This window comes from Neofelis nebulosa, chromosome 16 (genome assembly GCF_028018385.1).
Source record: "Neofelis nebulosa isolate mNeoNeb1 chromosome 16, mNeoNeb1.pri, whole genome shotgun sequence".
Classification (NCBI taxonomy): Eukaryota; Metazoa; Chordata; class Mammalia; order Carnivora; family Felidae; genus Neofelis; species Neofelis nebulosa.
This window is the reverse complement of record NC_080797.1, coordinates 30,948,458-30,976,455: the sequence shown is the minus strand read 5'-3', so window position 1 is coordinate 30,976,455 and position 27,998 is coordinate 30,948,458. Positions and strand designations below refer to the sequence as shown.

Genomic DNA, 27,998 nt, shown 5'->3' with positions numbered 1-27,998 from the left:
CAGAAGGATTCTGAGACCTTGCTCCAAGCTGTCTCCGTGTCTGTGCTTCCTGTCTGTGCCTTGCTCTGATATTCAAGGTTATCTTAGATCTAGTGGAGCTGATTCTGCAACACCTTTGAGCAATCCTTACAGAGATAGTCAATAGACAATAAATATTTTGCTGCCCCAAATCCGTGTCCCCCTTTCCTAGTCACAGTTCTTCCAGCTCATGCAGCTTGGAAATATTGTCAGACAAAGTGCCCTGCCATCCCTTGGCCCAGGAGGGAGCACAGAACCCAAGCTCCATCGGTCAGATGCGGTCTCTCCCCGAGCAACTGCAATCTTGACTATCCTGAGGAAGAAAGAAAACAGTGGATTTACTGCAATGGTGTCACCTTGAAAAGACCATTCCTGAATTATTTAGACCCCTGGAGCTTATCTGGCTTCTGTCTTAGGCAAAATCTGGCTGTTCCCGTTTGTCTTCATTTGTGTGTGTGTGGTCACTTTCCTTTTTCTTTCCCTTCCTCAAAAAAAAATACTTCCCCCAGCTCTTCGTTAATCCTAAAACCTTTTTAACAAGCTTTCCTTTTACAATGAGAAAATAGGTAAGACAGCTAACAATGATTTAAATTTATCCTTCTTTTGGGCCGCCTGGGTGGCTCAGTCAGTTAAGTATCTGACTTCAGCTCAGGTCATGATCTCATGGCTTGTGAGTTCAAGCCCCACATCGGGCTTTGTGCTGATGGCTCAGAGCCTAGAGCCTGCTTTGAATTCTGTGTTTCTGTCTGTCTCTGCCCCTTCCCTGCTCATGTTCTGTCTCTGTCTCCCTCTCTTTCTCAGAAGTAAATAAATGTTTAAAAAGTTTAAAAATAGTAATAAATAAAATAAATTTAACCTTCTTTTTAAAAATGCCCAACATGGGGCTCGAACTCATGACCCTGAGATCAGAAGTCACGTGCCCTAGTGACTGAGCCAGCTTGGCATCCCTAAATTTATCCTAAAGTATAAATGACTGACATCATTTTCTAAGGGCTGGAGGGTGTTTTAGGGGGACCAGGAGGTGGATGAGGTAAGACTAGGGATAGAGCCAGAGAGGAAAGGGGTATTAGGTACCTCAAATGAGAGTGCAAAAGATAATGACCTAGTAAGGAATTGGATATAGCAGTATCTAGGATAAATAGCAGTGAATAGTGGGAGGTGGGTAGTAAGGATTTGATCAAGATCAGTTCTTGTTGAACATAGCTACTGGGTGACTCCGTGTGATGGCCAATTTTATGTATCAGTTTGGCTGGGTCACAGTGCCCAGATACTTGGTCAAACATTATGCAGCATGTTTTTCCACGAGGATATTTTTAGATGAGACTTACATTTAAACCCATGGATTTTGAGTAAAGTAGATTGCTCTCCATAATGTGGGTGGGCCGCATCTAACCAGCCAAAGGCTTGAATTGACTAAAAGGCTGATCTCTTTGGAGCAACAAGAAATTTTCCAGCAGACTGCCTTTTGAATTCATCAGCAATATCACATCGTCTTGGTTCCAGCACGCTGCCTTTAGACTTGAACTGCAACTCTTTCCTGAATCTCCAGCTTGCCAGCCTCCCTTATCAAATTTTTGGACTCCCTAAGCTTCCACAACTGCATGAGCCAATAAATCTTTTTATTTTATATGGATACATATTATATATTTAATCTCATATATCCATTGAGTCTGTTTCTCTGGAGAACCCTGACCTGGTTACATAGACATTTTGGTTTAACAGTCGTAACAATTTAACTGGGGGAAAAATTTCTTCTGTGTTTTGAAGAATGAGGGCAATAGTAAACAACATAGAAGTGAACTGATTCAGTGTTATCTTGTTTATTTAATAAAGCAGTGCAGCTTTTTGGCACTTGCCATGTTACCCAGAATGAAACTACCTTTTGCTTGCGGAAACTCTAGGGTTAAATGAATGATGGGGGGCAAGAGAAAGGTGTTTTAGTCACTTTAAGGCGTGGGTTTCAATGATCTTCCAATAAGACTGCATGCAGGTGTTTCAGAAAACAGTGCTATGCAGTGAATTCGCCACTGCATTGTAGATGTCAGCATCCTCCAGTGGCCGTGTGTATGTGAGTGACAAGGATCTGCCCACCCCTCTTGTAGAAGATATCATTGTAAAGCAAACAAAAGCGGTCTCCAGAGGCCCTTTTATACCCTTCCCTCTGCACCCCCTCCTCTCTTTCCTAAGTTCTTCCAGCATTAGTAACCTAATATATCACTCCTCCCAGAAGTATATGCAATTTAAGAGAATATTGCTGGGAGAGCGATGCCTTCCCTAAGGAAACAAATTGCTACTGGCGAAATTTCAAAAATTGTGACATCTCTCTATATGTGGATAATAATCCTTATTCTTGCCCCTCCAATCATAACCCACAGGTCAGCCACCCATGCCCTAAGCTTAAGGGAGCCTTGCTGAAAATTTCATTTTACAGCCCCATCATTCCCAGTTTTAGGAAAATGGCGTTGCCATCTGTTTGTTTTCTGTCAGAGAAACCTATTTTCCAAAATGATGGATAAGGCCAGGGGACGGAGCAAAATGAGGAAAGGATATGGAATTTTTAAAGAAAGGAAGACTAGCTGATGCAATGCAGCATTCTAGCTGCAGTCAGATTTTTTGTTGTTGGGCTTTTTGTTTGTTTGTTTTTGCTTTCTGGGTTTTGTTTTGTTTTGTTTTTGTTTGTTTTGTTTTGTTTGTTTGTTTGTTTATGAATAGGTCTTTTCTCTTTGGAGGATCAAGGACAAACACCTATAGTCACAAAAATCAATTTGTTCTGGAAAGTCTGAGTGGGCAGGAGTGATGATAGAATCCTCCATGGAAGGGAATGAATGTTGCTATGGAAACCAGCTGATCCTTCAGTGCAAGCCCCAAAGCGCTTGCCGGGCTGCCTAACCCTACATATTAATATTGTGGGTCTGAAGAGCTGCTTGCACCTCTTTGAAAAGAAATTATTCAGAGATTGGTCTTTTTTTTTTTTTTAAGTTTTGTTATTTATTTATTTATTTTTTTAAATTTTTTTGAGAGAGAGAGAGAGAGGGAGTGCGTGCACAAGCAGGAGAGGGGCAGAGAGAAGGAGAGACAGAATCCCAAGCAGGCTCTGCAGCATCAGTGCAGATCCCTACAGGGGGTTCGAACTCACGAACTGTGAGATCATGACCTGAGCTGAGATTAAGAGTCTGACACTTACTCGACTGTGCCACCCAGGCGCCCCCAGATATTGGTCTTATGAGCTTTCATGCATTTTGAGAAAAGGGAGTCAGAGTCTGCTGGGAAGGCTGAGTTGCCTGAAATATTAAGACACTAGAGGCCCACAAACTGCAGCTCACTGGGCTTGGCAATACTGGCTATCTGGCGGTTCTCAGGAAGGCTGTAGAGAAAAAGCGAAGGTGTGTCTTAAGGTTTTTCCTAAGGATTAATTTTCTGGAGGGCTGTTTCTAGGGCAAGGAACAGGTACAGCAGGGGTTTTCAAGAGAGGGAGAAGACATCTCTTGAGCAGAAGTGTGTCCAGAATAGAGGGCTAAGGGGGCGCCTGGCTGGCTCAGTAGGTAGAGCATATGACACTTGATCTTAGGGTCATGAGTTTGAGCCCCATGTTGGGCATAAACAAATAATAATAAAAAAAGAATAGAGGGATAAGTTTAGTGATACTTGGGGGAAGGCGGTGTGGGTATATTATGTGACATTTAGACTCTCTGAACTTAAATGTTTTCATGTGAGAATTAGATGAGATAATTATCACACAGTACCTGACACATTTGGTACCAGATCCAGCAATTACGCAGCAGATAACTAACCACCACTACCAAGAATACTATACTACTGGTAACGCTGTTAACTAATCTTAAAGTCTAACTTAGAGAAGGAAAGCTATCTCCAAATAAAATGTTTCTCAGGGTGAAATGATCTTTGTTTCTCCCAAGAGCACTCTGTACTTTCCATGCTGTACAAATAACCTTCTATTGACATGTGATCTTTTCTATTAACAAAAAGCCCCCGGGGCGCCTGGGTGGCTCAGTCGGTTGAGCTTGAGCTGCCGACTTCGGCTCAGGTCCCGATCTCACAGTTCATGGGTTTGAGCCCCACATCAGGCTCTGGGCCCACCGCTCAGAGCCTGAAGCCTGCTTTGGATTCTGTGCCTCCCTCTCTCTCTGCCCCTCCCCCACTTGCGCTCTGTCTCTCTCTCTTTCTCTTTCTCTCAAAAATAAATAAACATTAAAAGAAATTAAAAAATAAAAACCAATCAGTCAACATCACTTACAGTAGCAATTTATTTATTGGATCACCACAATTGAGCTGGATGAACCTCCCCTGAACAGTTACCATGATCTCAATTAAACCTTCTTCCTAATTGTCAGTTTTGTATTAAAAAAAAAAAAAAAAAAGTTGAGTTTTGCCCTCTGAAATTAGTATTTTCTCTAGATCACTTAAAATCACAACCTTGTCTCCTGAATACACTTACTAGCAAATTAGAGCTGTTTTCTTCTAGCCCCTCTCCCACACATTCCCCATGCATATCATAATAAAAAATATATGAAACATATATGTGTGTATAAAAAACACATATAAAAAGATAAAACATAAATATGTGTGTATGTATATAAAACATGTCTCTGAGTTAATGTGTGAATCTATATATGGTTGTAATCCTTTAATAATTGAGTGCCATGTGGGCAGGGACTTTGTTTTATTCACAGGCATAATGCAGATCTTGGGAAAATAATGCATATTCTCAGGTCAGTAGGGGTGGAGGGATAAAGTCTCATTATCAGCACCAACATTCCTTCTGTAGGTATAAACAATGGTAGATAAAAAGCTTTTTGCTATTTCATCCTTTTTTCACGTTATGAGGAATCCATTTAAGCAACCTTATAGTTTCTGGCAAAACAGTTTTGCATCTTTGACTTGAAAGTCAGCAGAAAGACATGAATAAATGTAGTACATGAAATACAAATACTAGTAAACATTTGGGAAAAAACAAGTAATCAAAGAAATAAAAATGAAACCAACATGAGATCCTTTTTTTTGGTGGTTATCAAATTAGCAAACAAAACACATTAAAAAGAGCTTACCAGTTGATGAAGTAAGCACTGTTTCCACTTGGTTGATGGGAATGTTCGTTTGTACAGTCTACTCAGAATACAATTTGGCTGTGTAATTGTTATCGAGACTTAAACAACTTCATGTTTTGACCCAGCGATTCCACTTTTGGACTTCTTTTCTGAAAAAAATAGCAAGGAATGCTGTGGGGGGGAAAGTTCACTGCAACATTATTCACATAGAAAAACTTAAACGCAATCTAAATGTTGAACTCCTTGAAAATGATTAAATAAATCAGGGTATATCTGTATGATGGAATATCACACAGCTATCAGAAATGTTAAAATATTGGGGTGCCTGGATGACTCAGTGGGTTGAGCATCCGACTTCAGCTCAGGTCATGATCTCATGGTTCATGAGTTCAAGACCCAAATCAGGCTCTGTGCTGACAGCTCAGAGCCTGGAGCCTGCTTTAGATTCTGTGTCTCCCTCTCTCTGCCTCTCCCCTGTTCGCATTCTATCTTTCTCTCTCTCAAAAATGAATAACATTAAAAAAAATTTTAAGAAATGTTACAATGTTAAGTAATGTGGAAAATGCTCAGATTAAAATGCTAACTGGGAAAAAACCCAAGTTTTATGTATTGCTAATCTGAACTATGTAAAAATTGCAGAGAAGAATGTCTGGAAAGAAGTAATTGAAAATATATCAGTGATTGCCTCTAAGTGATAGAATGATGGGTATTTTCTTTTCTCTTCCCCTTCCTCCTTTTCCTCCTCTCTCTGGTGGGGAATGCCATTTCTCATGTATTTTTAAAAGCAACTTTGTATAAGTTTTTTATAGTCAGAAAAAATTTTTAAGGAGTCATGTAGAAAAACCTCCTATATGTTTACTTTCATATGTACTATCACTGTGACCGGGACAGAAAGTATTTCATTAAAAAGATTAAGACCTAAGCTTTTATCTGTGGTCGGCTACTTAATTTTCCTCTTTGTAAAATGGAAATGATAGTTTCTAATTCACGAGGCGTTATGGTCATGCAGGTAAAGCCCTTGACTTTCATGGCACACGGTATGTGTTGAGCAGCTGTTCATTTTCGATTATTTTTTGTTAGGTATCATTTACAGCAGTTGGTTACCTTTTTAGCTAACCAAGTTGGCATTGAGACGGACTGAGTTATTATTGAGTGGAAGTGAAGACTGTGGTACTGTGACATCTGAACTCTGCAGGTGGCTAGTATTTTACCCAACTGTTGAAAATCTGTTTGTTTAGAGGCAGGGCTGCAGTCTAGCTTCAGACTGAGTAGGAATCTTTCCTTAAGCCTAAATTCGGTGTCAGCGTCTGGGTATTTCCTACACAGGACACCGCCCCAAACTAGTTTCTACTTTTAGCTCAAACACGGTAAATTTCCTTAAATATCCTTATGAACTTGGCCCCGCCCACATGCCCCCACCCGGTTGGTTCCAATGCTCCCGGGGTTAGTTCAATCCCAAGGATTTTTCCGAGTTGATTGGCGCAGCAAATCGGAAATCCTTTTACTTTTCTGATTGGTCGCGCGCGGCACTGGGGCGGGGCGTGTGGGAGTGTCTTGCCTGGAAGCCGGGAGCTGTCATTGGAAGATAAACCCGGCATTTCCAGAGCTTCGTGCCGTCGCCTAGGTCGCGAGGGGCGGGCCTCCTCCCTCCCAGGCTCTTATTATCCTTTGCATTGGCCAGACATGTCGTCACTCACAGAACTTCGAGCTCATTGGTACGAAAGCTCCAAGAGGCGATGGATGATTGGTTGGCTGCCGTTCCCGCCCCCGCGCCGGTCGCCATTTTGCAGAGGGGAGCCGAAATCCGAAAGGCAGTGGTGTGGGTAACGGTGCTCTGTGCGGCGGCAGGTAAAGGTAAGTGCGGCTGGGTAGAAGGGGCGGCAGCATTCAAGGCCTGGCTGGATTTCCGCACCGTCAGCGGCCAGGAAACCAGAGAACAGCGGTTGGCCTGCGGAAAGGGGTCGGGCTCCCTGTCCCTTTTCCACCTTCTGTAGGGCCAGCGCTGCGGGTACCCGGGGGAAGCTTGGCGCGTCCACCGTGACCCTCCGCTCTCCCGAGGGCAGGCAGGTTGAGAGGGAGCGGCCTGGCGGACGGGCAGAAAAGGCATTCTGGGTTCTTCCCGGGGACCCGGAGCCCGTGCCTGCCTGCCGCGCACGCCCATTTGCTCCCCTCCCCCGCCCCCTTCTCGTTCGCGCCCAGAGGGTCTCGCCGCTGTTCCTCCTTGATGGATAGTTGGTGCTTGTGGCAGGGAAGGGTGAACGTGCTAAAGAGGCGCCGGGATCGGGGATAGTTTTCCCCAGAGGGTTTCCAGAAACGCAGCGGGATTTGGGAGCCTCTGGCAGATGAGGAGGAAGAAGAGGGAAAGAGAAGCAGGAGGGAAAACCTAGGTGGTGTACTGTGTGTGGTTGGGAGGGGGAACGGAGCACGAGTATTTGGCTCAAAGGACGTGTAAGCGGGAAGTGCATCCCCACTCCACTCCCAGCACGTTCCTTACAGTTTTTCTCACCTATGCGGTTTGCGTTTTTTTCGGAAACAAAGACAAGGCGTCTCTAGTTTTGTCGCCCAACAAGATTTTGACTGCTGCAATGCCCTGGACGTTTGTATACTTTACATACAAACCATCTATGAATGATAAAAGCATTCATCATTCTTTGGTTGTAGCAGTTCATCTTTACTTCATTTATGTACGGGATAAATGCTTCTTTTCTCTGATGGCGGAACAGAATGGTGTATGCTTGGACATCATACGTGTTAGGCTACTGTGGGAAACCGTTGAATTTCATTCGTGAGGCCTCTGGAATTTGGTGACCTCCCCTCTGAGGTCACTAGGGTCCAGATGAATGAGATTGGCAGTCCTTACTGCATTTTCTCTCTGCTCTGCCGGGGAGTAAAGTTTTTCTTTGTTTAGCAGTTTAACTGGAAAATCATAGTCTTTATAACAAGGATTTTGGGGGTGGGTGGGTGGGAGAATCTTTGTAGACTTTGAGGAGCTTGGTTCGAGATTCAGACAGTACTATTTTAAGTCTTTAGAATGTCAAGCTTACACTTCATAGGCTGATGTGTTAAAAGACTGTAAATTCCTGCAAAGCTAGTCTGTCTTTACTCTTGCCTTTCTTTATAGAATCTATCATGCACTCTCCTAAAAAATAAAATATTGAACATGTATGCTGTTAGATATCAATAATAGTGATTACCTTTTGGGAGGTAAAGATTGGGGAACAAGGAGCTCTGGGTCGCTGGTAATCATCTTTTTATGATTGGTTCCTGACATTTCATTGAACTGTATGGTTATCGTGTGTGTTTTTATCTGTGTGTAAATTATATTTCAACAAAAAATAAAAAAAATTGGTTGAGAGGCAGGTGATGTCAACACTGGATGCTATGGGATCTCCTCAACTCTTTGCCCAGTTTCTCTATTAGCAGTGCGGTGGCTCAATGCCCTGTTTCCTCCCCTCTGAAAATTTTGTAGGTTCTTTTCTGGATATTGATACTGATTGCTAGCCAAAGGCAACCACTAAATTTCTAAGAGATACTGATACTTAACCTGCCTTAAGGACTTTGCTTCACATCCAGTAAAATACACTGGTTCTGGGGCGCCTGGGTGGCTCAGTCGGTGAAGCGTCCGACTTCCGCTCAGGTCACGATCTCGCGGTCTGTGGGTTCGAGCCCCGCCTCAGGCTCTGTGCTGACAGCTCAGAGCCTGGAGCCTGCTTCGGATTCTGTGTCTCCCCCTCTCTCTGCCCCTCCTCTGCTCATGCTCTGTCTCTCTCTGTCTCAAAAATAAATAAAAACATTAAAAAAAATACACTGGTTCTGTCCTTCATTAGTTCTCATTTCAAGAGAGTGTAGATGTATATGTTGTGGCATGGCTTCCATACTTAGGGTGACCAAAGCCTGCTGCCGTAGTGGTATCATTGACTGTGTTTCCATTATCCCATTTGGGTGCTGCAAGGAAAAAAGAGAATTTTGTGGCAAGACATCAAAAAGCTTAGTTGAATTTCCCCCTTTTTTTTTTTAAACGTTTATTTATTTTTGAGACAGAGAGAGACAGAGCATGAACGGGGGAGGGGCAGAGAGAGAGGGAGACACAGAACCGGAAGCAGGCTCCAGGCTCTGAGCCATCAGCCCAGAGCCGGATGCGGGGCTCGAACTCACAGACCGTGAGATCGTGACCTGAGCTGAAGTCGGACGCTTCACCGACTGAGCCACCCAGGCGCCCCTCCCTTTGAAAATTAGATACACTACTCTTTATTGGCCAAATTATACTTAAAATTGTTTAAATTTTACTAGGAGCCACTTCTGACAGAGACTTGTATTTTATGTATGGCGTTTCCATATCTCTGCAAAGAACAGTTACTTAATTTGCCTTTCTTTTCAGGTAACAGAATTCAGTCACAATGGGGAACGTTTTTGAAAAACTGTTTAAAAGTCTATTTGGGAAAAAAGAGATGCGGATTCTTATGGTGGGTTTGGATGCGGCTGGAAAAACCACCATCTTGTATAAATTGAAACTGGGAGAGATTGTGACTACCATCCCCACAATAGGTATGTTCAGGACCTGTGACAAGACCAATTTACAACTTAGTATGTTATACTTTCGCATGCTTTTTTGTTATTGAATACTTTTTTTTTTTAAGTTTATTCATTTTGAGATAAAGTGTGAATGGGGGAGGGGCAGAGAGAGCGGGACAGAGAGAATCCCAAGCAGGCTCCATACTCTCAGTACAGAGCCTGATGTGGGGCTTGAACCCACGAACTGTGAGACCATGACCTGAGCTGAAGTCAGATGCTTAACCGACTGAGACACCCAGGCATCCCTATTACTAAATACTTTTTTTGAAAATTTTGTCTGCCCCAAGAGCATAAACTTTTTGAGGCCAAAATTAGGTGGTATAGAATTTCTTAGTTGTTCCCTGGCATCTCTAGGACATTGCTAGGTTTACAGGGCATTCAAATGAACACATTTCGGTTTAAGCACACTTAACCCTATCTGCTTGGCAAAAAAAGGAAAAAGATAATGATTAAAACAGGGAGGGCAGGGGCACCTGGCTGGCTTGGTTGGTAGAGCTTGGGACTCTTGATCTTGGGTATTGTGAGTTTGAGCCTCATGTTGGATGTGGAGATCACATGAAGATAAAATCTTAACGTTTATTTATTTATTAAAAAAAATTTTTTTTTAACGTTTATTTTTGAGAGACAGAGCACGAGCAGGGAAAGGGGCAGAGAGAGAGAGAGAGACAGACAGACACACAGAATCCGAAGCAGGCTCCAGGCTCCAACCTGTCGGCACAGAGCAGGATGCGGGGCTTGAACTCATGAACTGTGAGATCGTTACCTGAGCCGAAGTTGGATACTTAACCTACTGAGCCAACCAGGTGCCTCTATGTTGATTTATTTTTGAAGGAGAGAGAGACAGCGTGAACAGGGGAAGGGCAGAGAAAGAGGGAGACACAGATTCCACAGCAGGCTCCTTGGGACTCTTGATCTTGGGTGTTGGGAGTTTGACCCTCATGTCCCATGTGGAGATCACTTAAAGATAAAATCTTAAAACAAACAAACCGGGAGGGCAGGTATGTCCTCTCTTCCACTCAGTGTGTGTCCCAGCCTCAGCCTGAGATGGGAGCTGGCAATTACTGTTGCCTCTTCAGTCAGACTTCCTTCCAGCTGGCCTTTCTAAGGGGAAGCATGTCCGCAGGAAGTATGCTTCTAGGTTTAAAGATGCAGTGTGATTTTCTTCACTCTGGCTCAAACCAGTTGCTTGAGTTGGTGTCCAGCTGAAGAATCTGATTTATTCCAATGCTGGAGGACGACATGGCAGTGTGGTTATCCCTGCACCCCGGTGCTGTGTTTTGTGGGCCATTTAGGGATTTTGCAAAGGCAGGTTTGACAGGACTTGATCTCTGCCTTATGAACTGCCTCTAGATCCAAACTCCCACGTAAGAATAGGCTCCCCAGGATGATGTGTGAAGTCAGTAGCATTCTGAATGTTGGATTAGTCACAGGAACCAAAGGATCGACTTCCAACTTGGGCAATGGTTTCAGAGATTGCAACATTTGGAGAAGGAGGAAACCAGATGGACAAAACGTTCATACCCACAATTTTAAAAAAATGTCATCAGTCCCAAATGAAAATAGCAGAATTGTGTGGTTTTCTCCAATTATAAAAATAATTCACGCTTCCATGATATCAGACCTACAGCAAAACATAAACAAGTGTTAAAAACACTGTACCATGAAGATTTTGGTGAAGGGGCATCTGGGTGGCTCAGTCGTCGATTAAGTGTCCGATTCTTGATTTTGGCTCAGGTCATGATCTCGTGGTTTGTGAGCGTTCTTGAGATCGAGCCCCGTGTTGGGCTCTGTCTGCACTGACTGCATGAAGCGTGCTTGAGATTCTTTCTCTCCCTCTCTCTCTCTGCCCCTTCCTTGTTCTCTCTCTGTCTCAAAATAAATAAACCTAAAACAAAAAAAAAGATTTTGGTAAATATTTTTGTAAAATCATATGTGTGCTGTTTTCCACCTTACTCTGCATTAGACAGTATATTTGGATCTCTCTTGTTATTTCCTCCCTGTGGAATGCTTTCCCGCTTTCTTCCTTAGCCTCCTCCCCCTTTATGTAGCTAATGCCAGCTCATTCTTTTGGTCTTAGTTTACACATTATTTCTCAGGGACACCTCTCCTGATACCCTGGACTGGTTTTCCCCTGGTAAAAGTTTCCATAGTAACTTGAACTTCTTAGTAACTCTCAACACATTTGTCATTGCTTGCTCACTTGTCTTCCTTCCAACAGTGTGTGTGTATAAGATAAGGGCAGGAACCATGTCTGTCTTTTTCACCACTGTTCCCAAGCCCCTGGCAAAATGCCTGGCACATAGTCGTCCAGTAACTATTTTTAAGTTTACTTATTTTTGAGATAATTTTTAAAGTTTATTTTACATATTTTGAGAGAGAACACACAGAAGGGGCAGAGAGAGAGGGAGAGGGAATCCCAAGCAGGCTCCATGCTATTAGCACAAAGCCAGATGCTGGCTCGATTTCATGACCTGAGCGGAAATCGAGAGCCTGACACTTAACTGGCTGAGCCACACACACACCCCATAAATATATATATATATTTTTTAAGTTTATTTATTTATTTTGAGAGAGAGAGAGAGAGCACATGCATGCGCACACATGAGCCAGCCGGGGGGCAGGGAGGGTCAGAGAGATTGAATCCCAACCAGGCTCCGCGTGGAGAGTGCAGCGTGGGGCTCGAACTCAGGAACCATGAAATCGTGGCCTGAGCCAAAAATCAGGTCAAGAGTGGGGCACTTATCTGACTGAGCCACTCGGGCACCCCTGTCCAGTAAATGTTTGGTGAATGAATTGGATACCAACCTTGTGGTAGATCATTAAACTAATGGCCCCCAATGCATCATTCCTCTCTGTATCCACGCCCATATGCAGTTCCCTTCTACTGTGATGCTCAGCTTGGCCACAGGCTTGCTTGGGCTTAGGGAGCATCAACAAATGTAATTCAAGCAAAGATGAAGTTAGTGCTTTTGCCCTGGGGCTGGCACTTTTGGAACACTGCCACCTTCAGAAGAGGAAGCCCAATGTTCCTTGAGAATGAAAAGACTACCTGGAGAGAGAGAAGCCTGGCCCAGCCCCCAGGGGATTCCTTGGCTGAATGTACTACAGGGGGAAACCCAGGCAACCCACAGAATTTGGTGGTGGTGTTGGAATCATTATTCTAAGTCACTAAGTTTGGGGGCTTACCTAACGACTGATACAGATGAACATCGCATTTTAATAACTGGATAGTATTCCATTGTAGCTATATTTTAATGAATTTCCACTGATGGTTCTTTGTAAGTGATGCTGAAGTAAGCATCTTTAACATTTTTGCAAAGTTTTCTCCTTGCAGTAATTTCTGGAGGAGGGATTGCTATGCTAAAACCAATGTACATTTAGGGGGTGCTGGCTGGCTCAGTCAGTGGAGCATGTGACTCTTGATCTTGGAGTTGTGAGTTTGAGCCCCACATTGGGCGTAGAGTTTACTTAAAAACAACGTACACTTAATATGGGTACACACTCACCAAAAAGGTTGTGTCAGCAGCTACTAAAAAGTGTTAATTTCTCCAGGGAATTTGCCGATCTGATAGAGAAAAAACACTGATTTTTATTGGGATTTCTTCTATTGTAAGTGAATATATTCAAACATCAGTGGGTCTTTTGTATTTGCTCTTCTGTGACTTGATTTTAATATGGTTCTAGGGTTTTTTCTTTTTGTTGGCATGTTTATATGTCTCTTAACGATTTGAAGAAGGACATTATGGGTCAGGAACAAGTCTTGTCCCATGCTGGTTTTCCAGTTGATGGTCTTTCAACCTCTTTTTTTCTATGTTTTGCCATACAGAATTTTAGGTAGCCAAATTTACCAATTTTTTTCTTTTTTTAGGTTTGGTATCATTTTTAGAAAGGTCTTCCTCACTCTGGGGTCATAAAAGTATTCACCAATATTTTCTACTGCTAATAATAATGCATTATTATTTTTTTTGCATTTTTTTTTTTTATTTTTTTATTTTTTTATTTTTGGGACAGAGAGAGACAGAGCATGAACGGGGGAGGGGCAGAGAGAGAGGGAGACACAGAATTGGAAACAGGCTCCAGGCTCCGAGCCATCAGCCCAGAGCCTGACGCGGGGCTCGAACTCACGGACCGCGAGATCGTGACCTGGCTGAAGTCGGACGCTTAACCGACTGCGCCACCCAGGCGCCCCTTTTTTGCATTATTTTTATTTCATTTTTAAAAACATTGAAATATTTACTTGAAGTTTATTTTTCTGTTACAAGTAAGTTAGGGATTTAGTTATATTTATTTTTATTTTTATTTTGTTTTTTTTAATTATTTATTTTTGAGAGAGAGAGAGAGAGAGACACAGAGTGTGAGCTGGGGAAGGGGTAGAGAGAGAGGGAGACACAGACTCTGAAGCAGGCTGCAGGCCCTGAGCTGTCAGCAGAGCCCGAAGCGAGGCTCGAACTCACAAGCTGAGAGGTCATGACCTGAGCCGAAGTTGGCCGCTTAACCGACTGAGCCACCCAGGTGCCCCTAGTTATATTTTTCAAATGAGAAGGCCAGTGCTGTCCAGTAGAACATTCTGCAGTGATGGAAGTGTTCTGTGACCACTGTCCAGGTTGATAGCCGTAGCCGCAAGTGGCTCTTGAGCGCTTGAAATGTGGCTAGTGCGATTGAGGAGCCCATGTTTTTAATTTCAATTAAATCCAGACAGTCACGTGTGTATAGGACATGTGCAGGGATAGACAGCTCTCCACCATTTATTGGCTAGTGTTTCCACACTGATTTTATTTTTTTTTTTTTATTTTTTTATTTTTTTAAATGTTTTTTAAATGTTTTTATTTATTTTTGAGACAGAGAGAGACAGAGCATGAGCAGGGGAGGGGCAGAAAGAGAGGGAGACACAGAATCTGAAGCAGGCTCCAGGCTCTGAGCTGTCAGCACAGAGACCGACGCGGGGCTCGAACTCACAGAGTGCGAGCTCATGACCTGAGCTGAAGTCGGACGCTTAACCGACTGAGCCACCCAGGCGCCCCTCCACACTGATTTTAAATGCCTTCTTTGTCATATATTAAGTTTTCATGGGTGTGTGTGTCCTTCTGGACAACCCCCTGTTGTCGTCATTTGAACTTCATTATTTCAAGTATTATTAAGGTTTGATAATATCTTTAAAAATTTGTTTTGTTTATTTATTTATTTTGAGACACACACACACACACACACACACACACACACAGTGTGAGCGGGGGAGGGGTAGAGACGGGGGTGGGGAGAGAGAGAGAGAGAGAGACAGAGAATGAGAATCCCAAGCAGGCTCCACACCATTAGCGCAGAGCCTCATGCGGGGCTCAAACTCACGAAACCGTGAGATCATGACTTGAGCCAGAGCCGAGAGTCAGACACTTAACCGACTGAGCCACTTAGGCACCCCTAATATCTTAAAAGTAATTTGTTACCTGTTTTCAGAGAGTTCTTGGTTATGCTTACTTATTTGTCCAGATTACATTTAAGATCGTTTTGCTAAGTTTCCTATCCCACTTCCTTTCCCTCTTTGCTTTAGAATGGCATTGAAATTATACATTTATTTAGCAAGAATTGAGATTTCTGCAATGTAGTGAGAGCCCCTCGCGAAAACCAGGCTTGACTCAAAGTGAGATTTGGAAAGTGAGCAGTCCCAGATTGTGGTAGGCCTCGACAGTCATGTTTGAGATTTGGGTGTGGGAAGCCAAAGAGAGATTATTTTTCCCCCCTTATTTTAAATATTTCAATCAAGCATGAACGTGTAGGGAAGTGGTATGACCACATGTGCTTTGAGAGTTTTGATTAGAAAATGGTAGTGGGCAGAGAGGAGGAGTGGCTGCTGCTAGGTTAGTTAGGTTGCTTCAATAATTGAGGCAAGAAATGACGGTTTCATGGGTTAGGGTGACTATTAGATATTTAGGAGGTTGGACAGATAAGATTTGATAATGAGAAATTTTTTTTATTAAAAATTTTTACTTATTTTTGACAGAGAGGGACAGAGTGTGAGTGGGGGATGGGCAGAGAGAGCGAGGGAGGGAGACACAGAATCCAAAGCAGGCTCCAGGCTCTGAGCTGTCAGCACAGAGCCCGACCTGGCGCTCAAACTCGTGAACCGCGAGATCATGACCTGAGCCGAAGTCGGACACTTAACCGACTGAGCCACTCAGGTGCCCCCATAATGAGAATTTTAGGGATGAGAGAGTTGAAAGTGTCAGTGATGCCTTCCAGATTTCCAGCTTGTGAATGAAGGGGTGCAGGGGTAGCTAGGAGAGGAGCAGGTTAGAGGGGTGGGGATCTTAAGTTCAGTTTTGACGTACTGCCTTACCGGAGCCTTTGAGACATTTAACCAAAGATGTTGGATAGAAGGTTGGATTATGGACCTGAAGCTCAAGAGATCTGGGTTCAGATCATGTAAATTTGAGAGTCATTAGCACAAAAATGGTGATACAGCCCCAGGAGGGAAGGAGATTACCTCTGGGGATGTGGAAAGAAGAGAATGGATGGGGCAGTACAGAGTCCTAGGAAGTCCATCATCTAAGGATCAATTAAATGTGGTTGAGCTCACTAAGTAGACCAAGAAGGTTCAGCCATAGAATTAGAAGGAGAATGGGAAACCAGGGAAGAGTTTCAAGGAGGGAGTGAGCAGTAGTGTCAGATGTGAAGTCAAATTACCTAAGAACCAAAGAGCATCTGTTGGATTTATTGACATGCCGATCACTACTTGCCTCGGCAACGCCAGGTCTGTAACATGGTGGGGCAGAACCAAGGTTTTCTAGGGTACAAGGTGACACAGTAGGTGCAGTGAATGTAACTATTCTCAGAGAAGTTTGGCTTTAACAGGGAAAATAGAGGGTGGTAGCAGTTCAAGATGTGGAGTCAAGGAAGGGCTTTTTTTGAAAGATGTAAAGATTTAAGCGTGCTAAGAAGAACAGGGTGGGGATTTCAGAGAGCGGGGGGGGGGGGGGGGGGGGGAGCAGCCCAAGGTCTGGCGGTATGAGTGGTTAGAACTGACATTGGATAGTGGCCCTCTTCTGTTGTTCCAAGGAGGGAAGCAAAGGGTGGGGAAAGGTGTAGGTAGGTTTCTACATTGTTTGGTAGGAGGTGAAAGTCGTCCCATTAGTGGCTTCTGTTTGCTCTGAAGTGCACTGTAAGATCTGCTGAGAGAAAAGAAGAGGATATGTGAGGATTGAGTCTGGAGAGAGTAGAGAAGGTGATGAGTGAAAGAGCGAGCTAACATACTCGGTTTTGTAAGCCATAGATCTTTTTTTCTTTTTTAAGTAAGCTCTAGGCTCAGAGTAGGGCTTGAACACACTATCCTGAGATCAAGCGTTGCATGCTCTATCGACTGAGCCAGCCCAGCGCCCCCTGTAAGCTATAGATCTTTGACTAGCAAGTTGCTTTGCAAATTAAAAGTACTGTCCAAATGTTAGCTGAAATTCGTTGGAATCGTTCAGCCAACAGAAGTCTTCATTAACAATTTTCTCCGTCTTCCCAATTTAGGTTTCAATGTGGAAACGGTAGAATATAAAAATATCAGCTTCACAGTCTGGGATGTTGGTGGCCAGGACAAAATCAGACCTTTGTGGCGACATTATTTCCAGAACACCCAAGGTAAAGGTTATCCAATCTATGGCCTTGGAACCATTTGTATTAAATGCGTCTAAAGTTGGATGCTCGTGGCAAAACCTTGTGCTCTGCTGTGTTTGGACTGTCAGTCATTCCTTCTCTTCCGATGACCCACTTAGACTTCCTGGGGAGGTTTCTTTTCGGAAAATGGTCCCTGCCTTTCTAAAAAAGGTGCTTGGGCATTAATGCCCTACCTAGAAAACTTCTCTTAATCCAGATTCGTTAAAAAAGGGCTATCCTGATGAATTTTGTCTTTTGGTTCATTGAGAATTGTATGTATGTTAGATGAAGTACCAGTATTTGAAGAATTTGGATTCAGTAAGCTCTTTTAAACCTGTTGAGAATATCTAAGAATCATGCCTCTGGAGAGAAAGAAATGAACAGGCGTGGCTGGAACCCCAGATGCCAGTGTCTTGTGTGGCCACAGTCCCTCCCTGTTGCCCTGCTGTTCTAGAGGTGCAGGAATCGACATGCATATCCCAGATCCTTGCCTTGTTTCCTTATCACTGGTTTCTTAGAAGTTGAGGTTCTAATGGGTCCACACCCATCATCAATCTCTTTGAGGTTTTTTCCATGGATTTTGTGTTGGATAAATGCTACCTTCTAGAATGTTGCCTGTCAAGATATCCATAAACTGTTCACATAGCTGTTTACACCCTGATTCTCATGTAGAATCATAACCAGATGGCATCTTCACGCTCGCTTTAGAACTTATTTGGAGTCTTAATTTTGCAGATTCTACTACTGGTGGTGTTTTCATTGCATGCGGCTCATAATAAAGGCCTGTATTTGTCGGTCTTGTCACACCCAGTGCCCAAGCCTGCTGGCCCTTTATGTTTTAGATCATTGTTGTAGCACTTCACTTCATTTGCAGCTATTTTCTCAGCCTTTAAATTAAATTGTATATTTTTTTTCTTAAAGTGCTGTGTGTGCATGTAAACACACTTGTTGTTGTTAGTGGAAACTTCAAAAGATATAAGGAGGAGAGGATGCAGAATGAACCCCCCCTTGTACCCATTGCCCAGCTTCAACAGTTTATTAACATTTTGTCCAGAGTATGTTCTAGCAAAGCCCAGAGGTGATACCTTTTGCTCGTGTATCCTTCAGTTTTCATTTCAAACCGATAAAGCCTTTTTTTCTGAACATAATCTCCATGCCATTATCACACCCCCAAAATTAGTATTAATTCTTTAATGACAAGTACCCAGCCCATATTCAAATTTCTCCAGGTGGGTCAGATATGTCCTTTCTACGTTTGATTTGTTTGCATTGGGAACCAAAGTTCACACATTGGGTTTCATGGTTATGTCCCTTTAGTCTCTTACTCAAAAACAGATCTTCTCCCCACCTCTTTTTTTCCTGCGTCATTTTTTGTTAGATGTTTATCCTGCATTTTGGATTTGGCTGATTATTGTAGTGTTACTTAATTTGTCTATGGATATCTTGTAAAATGGTAGTTTGTTCTAGAGGTGTGGTTACATTCTGGTTCATATTGGCGGCAAGAATACTTCAGAAGTGGTGCTAAGTACTTCCTGTTGTATCACATCTTAACACAGGCCTGGTTGTCCCACTTCTAGTGATGCTAAATGGATTCAGATGGTTTCAGCATACTTCTCCCAAAATAAAGTTGCCTTTCACTGAGTGATTCTAGCATTTGTGGAAGACTGCTAGATCTGTTATTAGAGTTACAGAATGGTGATTTTTCTAGATCGTGTCATTTCAGTTGTATTTGTTAGCTGAAATCCTTCTAAACAGAGAACTCCCATCAAATATTTGGTTTCTCTGAAATATAGTTTATATAAGAAAGGCAGAAAAAGTGCTTAATTCTTTACCTTTATTGATCTTCAGAGAACGGACTTGATAACCTAGCAACTTGCATGATGACTGTTAGATTTTTATATCTCTGTTTCAATCCGCTGCAGACAGTATACCTTCTGATACTCAAGAGTGTTCGTTTATCTTGGGTTGGTACTTGCCATAATGGCCAGACGGATGCAATTCCTCATTAGTCAATAAATCTAGAAAGCGTGGGTCTGAACCACGGCTCTGCTATGAAACCTTGGGAGGGTTAAGTGATCTTTTCTCAGTTTCCTTATCTATAAAACGGAGGTACCACCTCCTGTGTTGGATCATTTGGCTTGAATGAGATTGATTTTGTAAAATGCTTTGTTCGGTGGTTAGATGGTAGTAGGCTAGGAGCCTGTATTAGTCTGGCTTCTCCAGAGGAAACAGAACCAATAGGATGGATGGAAATATATATACATCTATATATCTATATATCTATAAATATATATATATCTATCTCTCAGATTTATTATAAGGAACTGGCTCACGTGGTTACAAAGGCTGAGCAGTCCCGGGATTTGCATTTGGCAAGCAGTAGAACCAGGGTGGCTGATGCTGGAAGTTCCGGTGCAGAGCCAGAAGTCCTGGAGGCCAGTTCCAGGATGGCCAGGCAGGGACTTCTCTCATTCTTTTCTTTTCTTCAGGCCTTCAGTGGACTGGAGAGGCCCACTCCCGCTGGGAAAGGCAGTCTGCTGTACTCAGTCTGCTGATTCAAATGTCATTAACCTCATCCAGAAACCCCTCCCAGACACACCCAGAGAAACGTTTGACCACATGTCTGGGCACCCCGTTGGCCAATCAAGTTGACATGTAAATTACCCCATCACAGAGCCCAAATTGTGAGAGGTTTTACTTCCTCATTCTCTGGCAGGATTCCTTTTGCCTGCCTGATTCAGTGCTGTCACCTTCAGTCACCGAGTTGAAGTGCCTTTTTGTTTTCAATCTTCTATTCTTAACAAGTCCAGTTTAATTGAACTCCAGCGACTGTTGCTTTGATGGCAGGCACCTGGCTGTGTTCTAGGACCTTGCGGTGCGTAATTTAGACTGCTCATGAGATTAGCGAATGGGGAGTGTTTGAAGAATGGATTTGCTGTCTGTGATGGGTCCAGGCATCTCAGTTCTGAGTGGCCTTGGATGCTGCCTCTTTTTCTTCTGCCAGCTTCTCAAAGGTCAGGCTGTCTTTTATTATTTAAATTTTCTTCATCAGTATGTTGAGTATGACAGACTAAATGATAGCTTTTAGCTCTCCATTAAGACATTTGACTGTCTTCACTAGGCTTCCCTTGTATAGATTGGAATTTGAATAGTTTATGTGATTTCTTAGTTGATTATATTACATAGAGTGCGTAAAATGGTCCATTAGTTCTCACGTGGACAGATTTTTCTCTTTTTTTTTTTTAAGGTTTTTCTCCTTGATTGTAGGTGTAGTAATTTTAATTTGTTAAATGGCCATACATTTATATGGTTGAAATTTCCAAAAGAAATAAAAGTGTATAATGAAATGCCACTGTCTCCTTCCTGTCTCCTAACCACCCAGTTCTCCCTCCGTAGACCAGCACTTCTGTTTTTTTGCACATCTGTCCAAAGATATTTTCTGCATGTCAGCTCAGAGCCCAATGCCGAGCTCGAACTCACTCATGGACCGTGAGATCATGACCTGAGCCAAAGTCGGATGCTTAACCCACCGAGCCACCCAGGTGCCCCAGCCTCCCGGCCTTTTAAAACAAATTGTAGTGTACCATTCATGTGTAAAATGATCTTTTCTAGGTTCTCCCCGTTCAAAAGTAGAGTCAGTCTGATGCTAGATTCTTTTGTTTCTCAGATCAGGATTTATGTGAAAGCAGTATAAAGTGGGCCCTGATATTTATAAACCTTTGTTTCTATCAGGAATGGCAAAGGGATTCTACGTCTGCTCCCACCCTGTCAGCTCTGCTTTGGAGACTAAGGATCTCCTCGAATTTCTGGATAACCTTGTTTGCTTAGTTATGATCAGAGACCTGGTTATACTATTGGTAGAATATTGCATCTTCGGGAGAAGTTTTGGATGTTCTGCATTGTTTTAATCTGATGTGATATAACAGACAGGACTTTGGCTCGGGTGCAGCACCCGAGCACCCCGAAGCCGTGGGAGCTCCTGTCTGAGGAGTGGGCCACCCCAGAGCAGCTGGCCAGGCAGCTGTCGGGCGGGCCTGGGAAGCAGGAGGAAAGGGGCAGAGGGCCAGCGCCGGTTCTCCCTCCTGACATCGCCGTGAAATCTGTGTTGGAGGCAGCCAAGAAGTCATCCTCTCACGCTACACTTCTGCTACCGGGAAGGTCCCTTTGGCAGTGTCCCCATAAGCTGTGGCTGAAGCGGGGCACAAATCTCCCCAGCGACAGGGAGGCCTCCCGAGGCAGCCCGTTGCGTCTTCAGTTTTGTTGACTCTTTGTTGATGTCCTGTAGTTTGTACCCACTGATCTTCAGGGTACTTATAGAGCTATATGAAACCAGTTGAACCTCTCTTTATGGCATGAACTCTTAGATATTTGAAGACAGCTGTCAGTCCCCCAGTGAGTCTTTTCTCGAGATAAAATATCCCCGGTTATGTCAGTTCTTTTTCGTCTGACATCGTCTCTAGTTCCTCTGCCGTCCTAGTCTTTCTTTGAATCCTTCCAGTGCGCCTGCGTTGTAGAGCGTGGGGTCCTGCAGCGACCATGTAATCTTCACAGGATGTTCTGACTGACACACGACAGAGAAGGCTTTTTATCGCCCATACCCCAGAAACTGAGCTGCCGACACTGCTCTCGATACAGCCTGAGAGCATATTAGTTCTGGCAGCCGCTTCACGTTTTTGTCGCACGGAGGGCTTATTGTCAGCTAGCCACCAGGTTCTTACTATCATTATGTACTTTACTGTACACGGACGGCTGCGAAGACGGTCTTCCCCGTTCTCTATTTGGGTGTGAGTAGGATTTCCCAGGGAATCATCTTGGCCCAGTGCTTCCTCCAGCCAACGTAGCAGCAACCAGGTCTGTGCAGGTTTCTACCACCTTTGCTTCCACACAGTGTGGTGGTATCTTTCTTCGACCTGTCTCTTGCTTCCTGGGGATCCCTGATGCTCTCTCTAGTGTGGGATCCTGCAAAGATTTCCCGACACCAGCTACCTGGAGTTGGGCCAAACTTCACAGGTCAGAGGCACAAGATTCCCTCACTTCAGACACCAGCTGTAAATGGGGTCCCCAGACCACCCTCACTTCTCATGGGCTGGCTGCAAATTCAGCAGTTCCCACGACCCCCTCAGGTTCGGTAATTCATCAGAATGACTCACAGGACTCAGGAAAGCGAGATACTTAGAATTACAGTTTTGTTATAGCACAGGGATACAAATGAACCAGCCAAAGGGAGAGACACATAGGGCGAGGTCTGGGAGTTACCAGACACAAAGCTTCCATGGTCCTTTGCACACGGAGAAAACACTGCATTACCTCTGGCACGCTGATGTGTGCCAGATGTGTAACATCATTTGAGCCTTGCCAACCTGGGATGCTTCTCTGAACTTTGATGTCCTTTGTTTTTATTGGGACTTCATTATGTAGGCATGATGTAGAAGCAAGGTAATAAAGCATGAACCTTAACCTTTTCTCTCTATATTCTTGTTTCTGTTAATCTGGTGAAGGCCTGTGATGCTTCTGAAAAGGTAGGTGGGTTGAGTGTGCAGCAGCCTTCCTGACTCTGGAGATTAGATGTCCTTCCTTATGGATTGCTTTCGGTGAAACCATACACATAAGTAGGGAGAAGCTGTAAGGACGTATAAACAGTTCCCCTTTCCAGGTTCAGATTACCAACATGCTTGTGATTTCTTTCCAGGTCTGATTTTCGTGGTTGACAGTAATGACAGAGAGCGGGTCAATGAGGCCCGAGAAGAGCTAACCAGAATGTTGGCAGAAGATGAGCTCAGAGATGCAGTTTTATTGGTGTTTGTAAATAAACAGGTATGTTGTTGGCTTTCTGAATACCGGGACTGAAATTTCTGCCAGATGTTCACTTAAAAGTATGGATACTTAAATTAGATATCTGCCTTCCTCTCTCTCTAGTCTCTACTGTAACCTTCCCACCTTACCCCCCACCTCTCTCTCTCTTTTTTTTTTAAAGTAAGCTCTAGGCCCAACATGGGGCTTGAACTCACAACCCCGAGACAGCCAGGCGCCCCCTATGCACCTCCTTTTTAGCTTATGTCTTCTATTCATTCATGCAACAAATATTAATTGAGCATCTACTAAGATCCAGGCATTGTTTTAGGTATTGGTGTTGTAGCAGTGAGCAGCAAGACTGACAAAAATCCCTGTGTTCATGGAGTTTGCATTCTAGCGCAAGCAGAGTCAGTCGGTAAATAATATGTAATGTGTCTGCTGGAAGTATGGAGGGTAGATGTGGGGAAGGGCCAGGATTCCTCCATCATATGATGACATTTGAGAAGAAGACCTGAAGGCCAGCAGGAAGGGAGCCATGTGGGGCCAAAAATAGCAAGGCAGCCAATACAGCTGGAACAGAGCGGGCGGGGGCGGTGAGGGAGGAGATGGTTGCATCATAGGGGGCCTATCTTCCAGGAGGAGAAGGGTCTTCTACATAAATGTAATGGAAAGCAGTAAAGGAAGAGTGGGAGGAGGGCCAAGTGTAGAGCCGTCCCACCTTGGGACTCAAAGCTGAACTAAGCTTGGAAGAGAAGGTAGAGTTGTGGAACGTACCAGCCCGAGATAACCTCAGTCAGTTGTGGTGTGTTTCCATCCACTTTCTCCTCCATGAACACATTCGTTATGTGACTGAGCTCACGCTCTTCTGACTGGGTTGCATCCTGTGTGTCACTTTTTCTCTTGCCATCCAGCTCTTTGTAATCATGATTTTAAATGGTGGCTGGGTCATCACTCAGTGATTACCCTACTGCTGGGTTCGATGCCAGTCCAGAATTTCACTAGTGAGCACAATGGACTTTCAAAAAGAAAATGACACTTGTTCTTTTTAATTATAAAAACAGAACATGCCCATGGTATAAACATGCCAGCAGTTCAGAATACCAAGTGAAATGTTCTAGCCTCACTCTTCAGGGTAAAACATTGTTGAATTTCTTCTTTTCCCAGAGTTACAACGTTCTATGCCTGTGTAAACAGTTACGTGATTGTATTCATATTTACATTCTGGAGATCAGCTTTTTTCCTTAGCCTATCTTTGATGTCATTCCATATCACTATATCTAGATCCATATCAATATATCCAGATCCATATCAATATGTCTAGATCTACATTATGTGGCAGGCATGGTTGTAGGAACTTGAAATATATCAGAAAACAAGCTTGTAAACAAGCTTGGGTTCTAGTTAGAGGAGACAGATGATAAGTAATTCACGTACCAAATAAGTTTTATAATGTAGCAACATATGGTGACTGCGGCATTTGAAAAGATTAAGCAGGACAATTAGGGAGGGGTCCCGGGGGCTCAGGTCACGAAGGCCTTGCAGACCATCACAAGGACGCTGGCTCTCCCCCTGAGAGAGACGGAGCTGTTGTCGGGTTTTGAAAGAATGGTTCGCTCTTCCCCTGACCACTGGGTTGAGAGCAGACTTGAGGGGAACAAGTGCAGAAGCAAGGGGACCAATTAGGAAAGTTCTTTCAGTGCTCCAGGGTAGAGGTCATGGTGCTGGCATCGGGAGGGTATCTGCGGAGGTGCTGAGGAGGGGTCAGATTCTGCATCTGTTTTGATGGTACAACCAGTGGTGGTACCCAGTGTGGAGTTGAGAGGTCAGAGAGAGAGAGAGATTAAGGACCAGCTGAGCTCAGACTGGGGTGGGGTAGGTTTGGGGAGAAGAACGTAGTATTTTGTTATATGAATGCATCGTTAAAAACTGACTTTCGGGTTTTCTTTTTCAAGGATCTTCCGAATGCTATGAACGCAGCGGAGATAACAGACAAGCTCGGCTTACATTCCCTCCGCCAGAGAAACTGGTACATTCAGGCCACTTGTGCCACCAGTGGAGATGGGCTTTACGAAGGCCTGGACTGGCTCTCCAACCAGCTCAAAAACCAGAAGTGATCGGAAGCGATCCCTTCCCCGTGCGTTGTGGCAAAGTCAGCTGGCCTCTTCTGTGTGCGTGCGTGCGTGCGTGCGTGCGTGCGAGGAGCTGAGTGTGGGTGTGTGGCTGGGAGCGGGAGCAGCTTTCTCACACTGTGCCTTATACATGCTGTAAGAAAACCAGTCTTACGTTTGAAGAAAAACCAGTGTTACATGTGAAATGCTACCTTCCACTTCGATAGCTCCGGCGCTCAGCCTGGCCGCGGGTGGAGGGCCCCCGGGGGCTTCCTGGTGCGCGCTCCCAGAGCCGTCTCCACAGCGGGCAGGAGGCGGGGAGCTGGCTGGGGGCTGAGTGGAGCTGGCAGAGCCGGGGCTGGCGTCTCCGCACAGCTCGAGTCCCCTTGGACGCTGGTGTCCTTTTGTAAGCAGGAAGGTCCCGTCCTTCTTGCCCATCACTGCCAGAGCTAGCAACTCACTTGTCAGTGCTTTAAAGCAAAAGATCCTCAAGAGGAAAAAGGCACTTGCTTCCTGCGGGTTTGAAGTTCAGATCTGAACTTTTCCCTTAAGTTATTTTCTTCCTGGTGTAATGTGCTTCATTTAAAGGAACTCGAGGTCTTTTTCATTAGAGTGTCAAGTCTCCATAACACTAGAAAATTGTCCGGTCCTTCCCTCATGCTAGTTCCTTCCCGTTTGCCTCTTATTTGCCCGATGGAGACCATGTGGGGTAAGTAACCCAGTGGGAGGCCGAGGTTCTTGGCCACAGGGTCCTGCGGAGGGGCAGGCATGTGTCCCTGCGTCTGTCTCCCCTTCTCAGGTTTCAGGCTCCCGAGGCTGCTGCTCCCACTTCTCTGTCCCGTGCTGAATGTTCTGTGCTCAAAGCGGGAGGTTCACTCCTGCGATGGAATCGTCGCCAAGTTCATGATCTCCCTTCAACTTTCGGTTTTGGTCTGTTTCTGTTCCCAGAACCACACACCTGTGAGTTCTGCGAGTGAGAGAGGGTTGAGAGCTTCCTTTGGGGTCGAGATGAAATTCCCGGCCGCCCCTGTGACTGCCCCTGAGTCGGTGCTCACTTTTGGTATGAAAATGTCTCCTCCGGACCGCTCTCTGCGGCGCCCGCTCCCCCTCCCGGATGGCAATAATGTCCTACGTGGAAACGTGCTTTATGTGGTCCTCAGAATGTTCATGAAAATGGCCTGGAGGTGAGCTTGGTTTCACGTGGTAGTCTAGAGCTCGTTTGGCCAGACAGCTGTTGACCGGATGTGTACCTGAGCACTTCCACTACGTGACCCTTGAGAAGTCCTTTTTCAAAAAAGCTTCTTATTCAAATTACAGAGGAGGGGAATGTAAGGTGAACTTGAACTAAAGTAACCCTTGTTTATTGATAATAATGAAGTCGATACTACCAGGAAGAGATTTCCTGCCACGATCAGCGTGGGGTGTGATGTTTTTCTGTAAGATGTTGACCCTAAAGACTGTTCATTGCAATACTGGCATCCAAATCCCGATTTGGTTTTTAACCCTGGAACAGTTCCTGAGAGATTTAAGTTGTGCGCCTCAAATGGGCAGGGACTGTGTCCTATACTTTTGTATTTGTGCTTAGTACGGTGTACCTAGTACAGTGCTAGGCCTCGTTTAACAATTGTCGGTCGGTTGGACAATAAAGAACTTGCTTTGGAAGGAGGAGAGGACAGCCACGTGCTTCTGTATGTGTCGTCGAACTACTTTAAGATCCCTTTTCCCTCCGTCTTAGCAGACTTCCTATTGAACATTCCCAGGGTACTTGTGCAAAAGACGACCCCAGAGGTGCTGTCCTGGGCCTTTGTGCCTCTAGCGGTATCCTCACTGATCGCATCCGTGACACTTTCACTTTCACTTTCACTTTCACTATGGGCTTTCCCTGTGGTCTGGAGCTGGTGAGTGGGGGGTGAGCGGGGCCACTTCAGTGTAGTCACTTTGAACAAAGACTTGGGTCCCTGAAAGCCATGTTGATATCCCAGTTATGTCCCTTCCTGGCTGCTGGCCTCTGGCCATTTACTCTTAGCTTCTGTATCTCTTGAGCCTCCATTTGCTTACCTGTTTTCCTTTCTCTTTCTTTCTTTTCTTTCTGTCTTTCTTTCTTTCTATGCTTATTTATTTTTGAGAGAGAGAGAGAGGCAGAGTACAAGTGGGGTAGGGGCAGAGAGAGAGGGAGACACAGAATTGGAGCTGTCAGCACAGAGTCTGACGCCAAACTTGAAACCACGAACCGTGAGATCATGACCTGAGCCGGAGTCGGACGCTTAACTGACTGAGCCACCCAGGGGCCCCTTTTTTCCTTAACTGTTAAATGGGAATGATGATACTTACCCAGTAAGGTTGTGCGGATTCAGTGTCTCAGACCTTTGTATACCTTGCTCTGGTGTTTCCTGGGGAGTATCTTCATGTCTTAAGTGTGAACAACAGTGCTGGTGGCCACAAACCGATGAGCGTTATTTGTAGGAGAAGGGAAGTGGGATCGTGTGTGGGGGCTGTATAAATCTCTCTCTTGCTCTCTTTACCTTCTATTCTGCTGGATGCTTGGTCCTTTTCTAACCATGGAGAATGTTCACGAGACTAGCTGGGGTCCTTGATTACCAAGCATGTTGCTGTGTCCTATCCTCACCTGTTTCTCTTCCTTTTTTTGGTTCATTCTGTGGTTTTTAGTGTATGCAACCACAACGACTGATTTTAGACAACCCCCCCCAAAGAAACTCTGGATCCAGTAGCATCCACTCCCCATTCCTCCCTTACCCCAGGCCTGTGGCGACCACTAATCTATTTTCTGTTTCTTTGGATTTGCCTGTTC

At 44.4% G+C, this 27,998-nt stretch overlaps 1 protein-coding gene across 4 annotated transcripts; it reads left to right on the top strand.

Annotated features, from left to right (window-relative positions):
- Nucleotides 1-6,805: 6,805 nt before the first annotated feature.
- On the top strand, nucleotides 6,806-26,855 carry LOC131496930 (ADP-ribosylation factor 2). Of its 4 annotated transcripts, XM_058702778.1 has the most exons (6): nucleotides 6,864-6,938; nucleotides 9,463-9,629; nucleotides 17,163-17,273; nucleotides 22,978-23,102; nucleotides 25,034-25,215; nucleotides 26,138-26,855. In XM_058702778.1, the coding sequence occupies exons 2-5, from the start codon at nucleotides 9,482-9,484 to the stop codon at nucleotides 25,193-25,195; spliced, it is 546 nt and encodes a 181-aa protein (XP_058558761.1). In that variant the 5' UTR covers nucleotides 6,864-6,938; nucleotides 9,463-9,481; the 3' UTR covers nucleotides 25,196-25,215; nucleotides 26,138-26,855. The 4 variants fall into 4 exon arrangements, with proteins under 4 accessions (XP_058558762.1, XP_058558760.1, XP_058558761.1 ...); XM_058702777.1 differs by having other exon boundaries at nucleotides 6,808-6,932; nucleotides 25,034-26,855; XM_058702776.1 differs by having other exon boundaries at nucleotides 25,034-26,855.
- Nucleotides 26,856-27,998: the final 1,143 nt, after the last annotated feature.

Bases quoted from the DNA above. Each gene is read 5' to 3' on its own strand.
- LOC131496930 (XM_058702777.1), top strand. From the start codon at position 9,482: ATGGGGAACGTTTTTGAAAAACTGTTTAAAAGTCTATTTGGGAAAAAA. The intron at 17,274-22,977 runs GTAAAGGTTATC...ATTTCTTTCCAG, and splicing joins TTATTTCCAGAACACCCAAG to GTCTGATTTTCGTGGTTGAC. The intron at 23,103-25,033 runs GTATGTTGTTGG...TTCTTTTTCAAG, and splicing joins TGGTGTTTGTAAATAAACAG to GATCTTCCGAATGCTATGAA.